The sequence below is a fragment of the Otolemur garnettii genome, unplaced genomic scaffold, assembly GCF_000181295.1.
Source record: "Otolemur garnettii isolate 467f Iridium unplaced genomic scaffold, OtoGar3 scaffold00127, whole genome shotgun sequence".
In the NCBI taxonomy this organism is placed as follows: domain Eukaryota; kingdom Metazoa; phylum Chordata; class Mammalia; order Primates; family Galagidae; genus Otolemur; species Otolemur garnettii.
In genome coordinates this window covers 4,663,414-4,672,899 of record NW_003852522.1, presented here as the reverse complement: position 1 = coordinate 4,672,899, position 9,486 = coordinate 4,663,414, and the positions used below count along the sequence as shown (strand labels likewise).

Genomic DNA, 9,486 nt, shown 5'->3' with positions numbered 1-9,486 from the left:
GGCTGGATTTGAACCCTTCACCTTATGTGTATGTGGCTGGCGCCTTAGCCACTTGAGCCACAGGCACTGAGCTGTGGTTGCTTTTGAAATGAAGCCACCAAGGCACATGAGGTTGCTGACTTTCCAGGGATACACAGCCATGAGTGGCAATCCAGATTTCAGACCCAGCTTGCCCCAACTTCTCCCCCTCATTCCTTTTTCTCGTGCTGGTTATGTGCAGGGGTCGGTGGCTAAGTGCTTCTTTGGTGACCGCTGCCGATTCCTGCATGATGTGGGCTGCTACCTGGAGACAAAGCCAGCTGATTTGGGCCCCCGCTGTGTGCTATTTGAGACCTTTGGCAGGTGCCCTTATGGTGTGACCTGCCGCTTTGCCATGGCACATCTGGGGCCAGAGGGCCAGAACTTGGTACAGGAGGATCTGGTAGCCCGCTGGGCCCGCCTCTCACCCGTTGTCTGCAATGGCCTGGATAAAACTCTGCAGCAGCAGCTGCGGAAGCGTAAGATCCACTTTGAGCGAGCAGAGAAGACCCTGCGCCAGCTAAGCCAGGACTCCCCACCTGCTGCAGCTCTCCGTGAGGTCACAGCAGCTGAGGGTGCTCCAGGGCACTCTGAGTCCCAGGAGGAACTTTCATCCCTGGCCACTGGCACCCCTCCCCCTCCAGTGCGGACCTGTGGGCCTCTGACGGATGAGGACATCATTAGGCTGCGGCCCTGTGAGAAGAAGCAGGTACGTATCATGGCTCTCTATTGAGGGTGATGCTAGGAGCACACTTGTCTATTCAGCTTGTGTCAGTTAGGCACTAGCTATATCCAGGTTTCTATTCTAGATGCATGGGAGCTAAAGGTTATGCTCTTGAGGATCTCTCTGCTGCTACTTCCTCTCTGTGCTCTGTTCTGGACTCTCCTTGAACAGAGAGCCCAGTGTAGGGTGCAGAAAGAGCTGTACATACATTATCAGTCCCAGAGAGTCACACCTTGGCAGATGAAAATAGTATGGAAAAGAGGGCATTTGGGATTGGGGGTTTGATGATTGTGTAGACGCTCTCCAGTAGAAGAGAATACAGGGAAAAGAACATTCCTTATAAAGGGATCAATTGGCAGAAGCCCATAGGTGAGAAGGAACCAGGCCAGTCCAGGCAGGGCAAAGCATGTCCTAGATTCTGGGGAGAAGGGAGGCCACAGAGGCCTCAGAAGCTGGGTTGGAGGATTGAGCTTTGCTGACATGTTTTTTCCCCTTGCAGCTGGATATCAGTGGCAAACTGTATCTGGCCCCCCTTACCACGGTAGGACATGGGTGGGCAGCTGGCTGATGGGGTGGGCTGAATAGCAGTGTGGTCCCTCAGATAGTGCTGAATGTTTGTCTCTACCTGCTGGGTCTTGGGGCTGGGGTAGGCATCTGGGGTCCCTCCTCACCATGCACTAGTGTGTTGTCTGTGTTCTCTTACTCCCAGTGTGGGAACCTGCCCTTTAGGCGGATCTGTAAACGCTTTGGGGCAGATGTGACCTGTGGGGAAATGGCTGTCTGCACTAACCTCCTGCAGGGACAGATGTCTGAGTGGGCTCTGCTCAAACGCCACCAGTGTGAGGATATCTTTGGTGTTCAGGTCAGTGCCCACTTGCCTTGAGGGGCCTCAATCACTGTGATTCCCAGCCGGGTTCAACGTCTGCCTTGATTGCTTCCTTGACCAGCTATGGGGTGATAGCCCGATCCATCTCCAAGGGCTGATGGCCTTAGCTGGGGGATGGTGCTTTCCAGAGAGGCCCAGGGAGAAGAGCCTGTGGGCTTAGGATACCCCAGGGGACAAGGAACAGCCAGACAGGGAGGGTTTGGATATGTCTCTCACCTCCTGCCCTGCCCTGCCACAGTTGGAGGGTGCCTTCCCTGACACCATGACCAAGTGTGCCGAGTTGCTGAACCGCACCATTGAGGTGGACTTTGTGGACATCAATGTCGGCTGCCCCATTGACCTTGTGTACAAGAAGGTAGCAGCAGCTCAGCCTTGGAGCCCTAGAACAGGCATGGCTAGCGTGGGGTGGATGGGGGCCTGGGACCCAGCAGTGCCACTTTCTGTGCCTTGTGAATTTGTGTCTCGGTTTCCCATCTGGATAGGGCACTGAGCCTGCAAGTGATGTGTTAAGTGGTGGGTCAGTGATTTGGGGACATGTATGTGGCCCTGGGGCGCCTGCTCTTTGTTTGCATCTCTGTCTTCTATTTGGGAGGCTGGGGGCAGGGTGAGGGCTGTGAGGCTCAGCCTGCCCACTTGTGTCTCCCAGGGTGGGGGCTGTGCCCTCATGAATCGCTCCACTAAGTTCCAGCAGATCGTCCGTGGCATGAACCAGGTAGGACCAAACTAGCATCCCCGTGTTTACCCGCAATGACTCTGGACTCTGCTGACCATACTTTCCCACTGACCCACAGGTGCTGGACGTGCCACTGACGGTGAAGATCCGCACTGGTGTCCAGGAGCGTGTGAACTTGGCACACCGCCTGCTGCCTGAGCTGTGGGGCTGGGGTGCGGCCCTTGTCACGGTGGGTCTCAGGGCACGTGGGCATCTGGGCCTCGGGGTGCCCTGTGTCTCCTCCTAACAGCCCCTCTCTTCCTGTTCTTCCCTCTGTCTCTGTCTCCATCTGCCACTTGCCTCTGTCTCTGTCTTTATTTCTCAGCCTGTCTCTCTCCATCTTTTTCTCTCTGCCTCTCATTTACTCTGCCTCCCTCCCTGTATGGTGGCTTCTCCCCTAGCTCCATGGCCGTTCTCGGGAGCAACGTTACACCAAGCTGGCCGACTGGCAGTATATCGAGCAGTGTGTGAAGGCAGCCAGCCCCATGCCTCTGTTTGGTGGGTGCCCTGTCCTCTGCAACTCAAGGCTATACACCCTCCTAGGACTTCTTCCCATCAACCTATTTATTGGTTGAGCACAAACTAAAAGAGCTGCCGGCATGCCCCCACCTGCAGCTCCCTGAGACCACAGCCTCTGTCCCCTCAGGAAATGGGGACATCTTGTCATATGAGGATGCCAACCGCGCCATGCAGACTGGTGTTGCTGGGATTATGATTGCCCGGTAAGTGCCCAGTGAGGATGCAGAAAACCAGTTTGAGCCTCTCAGAGTGCCCAGTCTTGGCGGGGAGAGAGCAGGCGCTCCAGAACATGACATGCTCTTGCCCACCTCTGCTCTGTGTTGTGCTGTTTGTTCTGGGACAGGGATTAGGGGTTGGAGCTAATAGAGGAAGAGGGGAATGGAAGTTTCTGCAGCTATGGGATCTGATATCTGTGGGTTTAAGATTCTGGGTTCTGAGTCAGGCTCACATCTATAATTCTAGCACTCTGGGATGCTGAGGCTGGTGGATTGCTTGAGCTCAGAAGTTCAAGACCAGCCTGAGCCAGAGTGAGACCTTGTGGTGGGTGCCTGTAGTCCCAACTACTAGAGAGGCTGAGGTTGAGCCCAAGAGTTTGAGCTTGTGGGCTGTGACACCATGGCACTCTAACGAGGGTGACAAAGTGAAACTGTTTCAAAAAAAAAAAAAATGCTGGGTTTGAAGGTCAGGTGACCACGACCAGGTGTCTTAGGCCTATAGGTTTTGGTCTGTGCTCTGTTGACCACTGCCTGCCCCACAGTGGCGCCCTGCTGAAGCCTTGGTTATTCACGGAGATCAAGGAGCAGCGGCACTGGGACATCTCGTCATCTGAGCGCCTGGACATCCTGCGGGACTTCACAGACTATGGCCTGGAGCACTGGGGCTCTGACACGCAGGGTGTGGAGAAGACACGGCGCTTCATGCTTGAGTGGCTTTCTTTCTTGTGCAGGTGGGCACCAGGGCCCACAGGTTGGGAAGCATGTGGGCCAGGCCCAGCAGGGGCTGGCTCAACCCTGACCTCACCATCCATCTGTTTATAGGTATGTGCCCGTGGGTCTGCTGGAGCAGCTCCCACAGAGGATCAATGAGCGCCCCCCATACTATCTGGGCCGTGACTACCTGGAGACTCTGATGGCCAGTCAAAAGGCTTCTGACTGGATCCGCATCAGGTGCCAGGGGGTAGGGGGTTGAGGGGCTGTGGTATGTGGTGTGGGTTTTGCCATGAGGGGGGCTGTGCCTCAGCTCCCAGCCTGACTCTGCCTCCTGCTTGCCCTCCCTACAGTGAGATGCTCCTTGGACCAGTGCCCCCCAATTTTGTTTTCCTGCCAAAACACAAGGCCAATGCATACAAATAGCTGTGGATGCCAGGGTCGGGCGGAGGCCTTCTGAGGACCCCCCAAGTAAATGGAGGAGGACAATAAATTTTATTCTCTTAAAATCCAGGCCTTTCTGTGATTTGCGGCTGCCACTTCCTGGTCCCCCCCAGAACTTGCCCTTTGGCTGCTCCTTCCTCCTGATTTGGTCACTCATTTGTGGAGGCTCCTGGCCACCCCCATGCGCCCTTGACTGGGAGGAAGGAAGTAGGGTGTGTAGGCTGGGCAGGCTTGGTCTGCCTGGGTGTGGATTAGGGCAGCCTGCCTGGAGGAGGCAGCTTCACAGCTGTTAAATGGGTATTGCTGGAAAAGGCAGAAGGCAAGGAACCTCACTTCAGGTCCATTTGTCCTGTGGGCACCCCGTCTGTTCCCTGGGCCACTCCCACACCCGGAACTCTGACCAGTGTGTGGGCTGTGGCCTGGAACCCTCTGCTTGGAGTAACCAGGCAAACAGAACTCTATGGGACTCTGAGTCTGTTCTCTGGGTGAGCTACCTGTGCTCCCTCCTGACCTGCCAGGCAGGGCCACCACCACCTCCCTATGCAGCACCCCAAAACCTTCTACGCACCTGCAGCTCCCCAAGAAGGCTTCGGGCCTCGGGGTCTGGAAGGTGCTGAGGGGCTGGGCAGCCAGCCTACTCCTGCCTGTGCAGAGCCTCCTCCTGCTGTGGGTACGAGCTGGGGTGAGCAGGGTGCCCAGCAGGATGGGGGCCCAGGGCTCTTGCCCACCAGCCCCAGGGACCCACCCACCCTGGCACCTTTGTCCACAGGCTCTGCGACCCTGTACCACCCCGAAAACAAAGAGAAAGAGGTGTTTCCAGCCCCCCCAGCAGGTACTGACCTTCCCTCCCCCTCCTTGATGAGCAAGTAGCTGGGAACAGGTTAGCATGGGAGGGACCCTTCCTGCCCCTGACCCCTCTTTATGGGACCCCAAGGGCAAGGTCTGTGTCTCCCATTCCCTGTGATGAGAATCACAGAGATAAGATCTGGCTCTGCCGTCCCCAAGGCCTTCCAAACAGTATCTATTTCTGTCTTTCCCCAAGTGTGCACCTAAAGGTGAGAGTCACATTCCTGTCTCCCAGACAGGCCTCTAAGGCAAGGCCTTTGTTCCCTGTGGCCCTGACCGCCCCCCAGGTGTGGGCCCTGCCTCCCCAGGCAGGCTGTGGGGCCTCAGGGTGGTGCCCTGCAGCTGCTCTCAGGGCCCCACCCCGGCCTGCAGGTTTCCAGATGGCCCCCTGCGGGTGCTTCTTTGACCCTCGAATCTACCGGATTGAGTGGGCCACCACTGACTTCGGCCAGTCGTCCCTGTACAAGCTGGTGGCAGCGGGCAGCGTGGGGCCTGCTGGGGGGCCCACCTCCCCTGGCAGCTACCTCCTGGAGCCCCAGCACTACCTCAAAGCCCCGGGGCCACCCCCACAGACCCCATACTCCCATTATCAGCCGGTGCCTGGAGGGGCCCAGTACCTGGTACCCTATTTCCCCCCTGAGGGGCCTGGCCCAGAGGCCCTGGGCTTTGTGGGGGATGGAGGGCCACCTGCATTTGTGGAACTGGCCCCCGTAGCCCCCAAGGAGAACAAGGTGGCCCCAATTGTCATCACACTCCCCCAGGAGCCCACACTGCCCCCTAGCACCTACGGCCACCTCAAGGGCAACTTTGGCCAGTTCCCAGGACCTGAGGCCTTTCCTGCCAAGGAGCAGCCGTTCTCGCCCAGCCCTGGTGAACCAAAGATGGCTGAGGCCCAGGAGACGGCTCCTCTGGGAGCAGGTGAGGCCAAGGCCCCTGAGGCAGCCAGAGCCTTCGCGCTTCCTGACAAGGTGTTGCTGGAGGATGCCATGAAGCTCTTTGACTGCCTGCCAGGCAGCACTGAGCCCGAAGGGACACCCATCAAGGCCCCCTGGCCTGCCCTGCCAGAGAGCAGTGATGGCAGCGGTGGTGGTGACGACTCAGCCAGTGACATCCGCTCACTGCACCTGCCGGATGAACTGCTGTCCTTTGACTATAGTGTACCTGAGATCCTGGACACTGTGTCCAACGTGGACTGCTTCTTCAACTTCAGGGCGCTGGATGACGAGCCGCTGGCCCGTCCAGGGCTCCGCTCTGTGGTTGCTGCTGCTCCAGTCCCACACAGCAAGAGGAAGACTGGCTCCTCTGCTACCAAGAAGGGGAGGCTGGCTGGGAAGGGCAAACAGCCCGCAGCCCCAGCTAGCGCTGCATCCCTGGGGCCCAGGCAGGACCTGGGCGCTGTCTCCCATTAAAATATGTTTGATCTCTCAGCTCCACCTCCATTCAGGGCCTTGGGTTGCGGGTGGTGTGTGGGAACTGGATATGAATGCCTATCCCCTTGCCCTGTTGTCCAGTGGGCAGGCAAGGTTTGTTCCCCAGGCCTCATAGAGAGGCTTCCAGAGCCAAGCAGGGCAGCCTTGGCATCACAGGGCTCCCTATACCCCCTCATCTCTCAGCCCTGGAGAGTCAGACTGTACGGCAGAGGTAGGAGGCCTAATTGCGTTGTAAGGATTTTCATACCCTCATGTTTGGTGGGGGAAGGCAAGCTGCCCAGAGAGGGCAGGAACTTGGTTGGAGGTACACAGCAAGCAGGACAGGCTCTGGGAGTGGCCCAAGTGGACTCTCCTGTACCCCAAGAAGCTACTGCTGGTGGAGGGTGGGTTGAAGAGCTATCTTTGCAGTGCCTTGAAGGGGCCCCAGGGTCTTGGGCCACAACCCAGCTGCCAGTGGTGGGGAATATGGATGCTAAGGGTCTGAGGGTGGAGGCCAGTGCTGGTGTGTGTCAGGGATCTTGAAGGCACTGCTCACACATCAAGGAGCCATGCTTAGAGGGTAGGAGGGCGTGGATAGCACACAGGGGCCCCAAGCAGGCACACCTGAGATGGGAACATGCAGACAGCACCTAGGGGCCAGGGGTTGACGAGCCACACCAGGGATCTGGATCTTAGAGGGGTGAGAGACAGCCCAGTCACTGCTGGTTCTGAAACAGAGTAGGTCTAGCCTAGGAAGAGCAGGATGACTCCAGAGAGTTGGTGGCCTTCCAAGTTGACCCACATGCATGTTGTCACCTGCCTCTCTGGAGGAGCAAGCAGACCTTGCCTTGAAACACTCAAGGTGACCCTGACCCTGGAGAGGCTGGCCTCATTTCCCAAGGAACATGCAAGGAAACAGGATGTAAAGTATCATCGAGCACCTCCTCTGAGGACACCTGTCTGGGATGGATTTCCCAAGCCTTCAGTGCATGGGCTTTGACAGAGTCTGCTGGGGGAGTCCAGGAGATGTGGGTGGTGAATTTTGGGGCAAAGTTAGGCACCTGCCACCTGCTCTCTATGGCTGCTCTTGTGGAAGCCTTTTAGTCAAAAATTCAGGGAGGTGGAGACAGTGTCTGTGCTGCATAGCTGCTGCCACTATGGTGGGGAGCCCAAGACCCAGGGCCTGTGCTGTGGGCTGCCCTGGCCTCTGCATTACCCCTGCTGGTCCCATGTTGTCACATGTAGGCTTGGAGAGCCCCTCCTCCCTGCAGCCTCATAGGAGTGTCTTTGAAAGGGAAACCAAAGTCTCAAATGAAGGGGAGGCTTAGCAAATGAGGTGGTTGGGTAAACACAGAGTGAGGGTCACAGGGCAGATGCTTGCCAGGGACCTGGCCAGCAGCTTTCAATGAACAGCACCAATAGGAATGGTAGATAATGGAATGATTACAAAAACGACTTTTTTGGTGGGGAGTGTTAGATTAAGTGAATTACAAAAAACTGAAAAAACGGCTCGGCCCCCTTAGCTCAGTGGCTAGGGTGACAGCCACATGCATTGGAGCTGGCGGGTTTGAATCCAGCCTGGGCCTGCCAAACAACAGTGATAACTACAACCAAAAAAAAGAAAAGGTAGCTGGGCGTTGTGGCAGGCGCCTGTGGTCCCAGCTGCTTGGGAGGCTGAGGCAGGAGAATTGCTTAAGCCCAGGATTTTGAGGTGGTTGTGAACTGGGACAACACGGCACTCTACCCAGGGTGACATAGTGAGACTCTGTATTAAAAAAAAAAAAAAAGGAAAAAGAAAGAAAAGAGCCTGTAAATGGCCCAGTCCTAAGGTGAGCTTGATCAGGACAGGCCCCAAAGCCCCGGCTGGAGAGAGACATGGTGCTCTGCCCATGAGCCTGGAGACAGAGTCCAGGGGACCATCCTGTTCCCCAAAGGCCTGGCTGGAGGGAAACACGGTGCTCTGCCCATGGGCCTAGAGACAGAGTCCAGGCAACCTGCCTAGCATGTGCAACTACTGGGTAGTGGCCTAGCAGTGCCTGTCCAGGAAGGACTCACCTTGCCCCAACCTACTTCCACACAGTGCACTCAGGACCCTAGATGCTCCTATTGGGCAAGAGGGTCAGAGGACAGTCCCCTGAGTAACCTCAGGATGGGGCAGAGCTGGCTCCACCAGGGAGAGCCATGTAACTAGTCACTGCTTTATATATGGCAGTGGAGGGTTGTAATTAGACTGAGGCTCTATGGAACAATTATAAATGACCACAGAGTAAATGAATGAATGAATAAATAAATATATATGTGTGTGTATATATATTTATATATATAATTTTTTTTAACTAAGAGTAATGAGAAGTGGGACCCTGCCCAAGTTTTTACTGAATAGTAGATATTACCCATGCTGAAATGACAACTGATTTTCAACAAAAGTACAGAGGCAGTTCAGTAGAAAAGGAAGAGTCTTTTCAGTATATTCATATAAACAGGAAACCCAGCTCATACTTTACACTGTAAACAATAAGAACTCAAAATGGACCACAGATCTAAAACTATAAAATTTCTAAAAGGTAGGCAAAAACATTCGTAACTTTGAGCTAAGCAAGATTTCTTAGACATATCATGAGCTTACGTAATGAAAAATGATAAATTTGATTTCAACAAAAATTAAAGTATCTGCTCTTTAAAAATCACAGTTAAGGAAATAAAGACAGGTCAAAGCCTGGGAGAAAATATTTGCAAAGCTTGTATCAGGTAAACAATGTGCATGTAGAATATACACACAGTGCTCTAAAAATTTGATTTTAAGACTGGGTGCCTATGGCTCAAGTGGCTAAGGCGCTAGCCACATACACCTAAGGTGACGGGTTCGAATCCAGCCTGGGCCTGCCAAACAACAATGATGGCTGCAATAAAAAAAAAAGAAATAGCCGGGCGTTGTGGCGGGCGCCTGTGGTCCCAGCTACTTGGGAGGTGGAGGCAGGAGACTCGCTTGAGCCCAGGAGTTG

The 9,486-nt window shown here is 55.2% G+C and overlaps 2 protein-coding genes across 4 annotated transcripts in view; both read left to right on the top strand.

The window, feature by feature from the left end:
• The window catches only part of DUS3L (dihydrouridine synthase 3 like), a 6,508-nt gene extending 1,517 nt beyond the window's left edge, over positions 1-4,991 (top strand). The window contains exons 3-13 of one of the 3 annotated variants that reach the window (XR_001161617.2): positions 221-727; positions 1,242-1,283; positions 1,452-1,604; positions 1,867-1,983; positions 2,275-2,340; positions 2,420-2,530; positions 2,666-2,838; positions 2,987-3,062; positions 3,617-3,805; positions 3,897-4,025; positions 4,139-4,212. Coding sequence is in view for 2 of the 3 variants with exons in the window: in XM_003797979.3 (XP_003798027.1) it covers positions 221-727; positions 1,242-1,283; positions 1,452-1,604; positions 1,867-1,983; positions 2,275-2,340; positions 2,420-2,530; positions 2,742-2,838; positions 2,987-3,062; positions 3,617-3,805; positions 3,897-4,025; positions 4,139-4,211 (1,560 nt within the window). In the remaining variant the exon portion in view is untranslated. The other 2 variants (XM_003797979.3, XM_023518065.1) reach the window with 2 other exon arrangements.
• PRR22 (proline rich 22) lies at positions 4,754-6,496 on the top strand. The gene is made up of 3 exons (XM_023518066.1): positions 4,754-4,899; positions 4,999-5,061; positions 5,448-6,496. Exons 1-3 carry the CDS (start codon positions 4,770-4,772, stop codon positions 6,482-6,484), a joined length of 1,230 nt encoding a protein of 409 aa, XP_023373834.1. The 5' UTR covers positions 4,754-4,769; the 3' UTR covers positions 6,485-6,496.
• Positions 6,497-9,486: the final 2,990 nt, after the last annotated feature.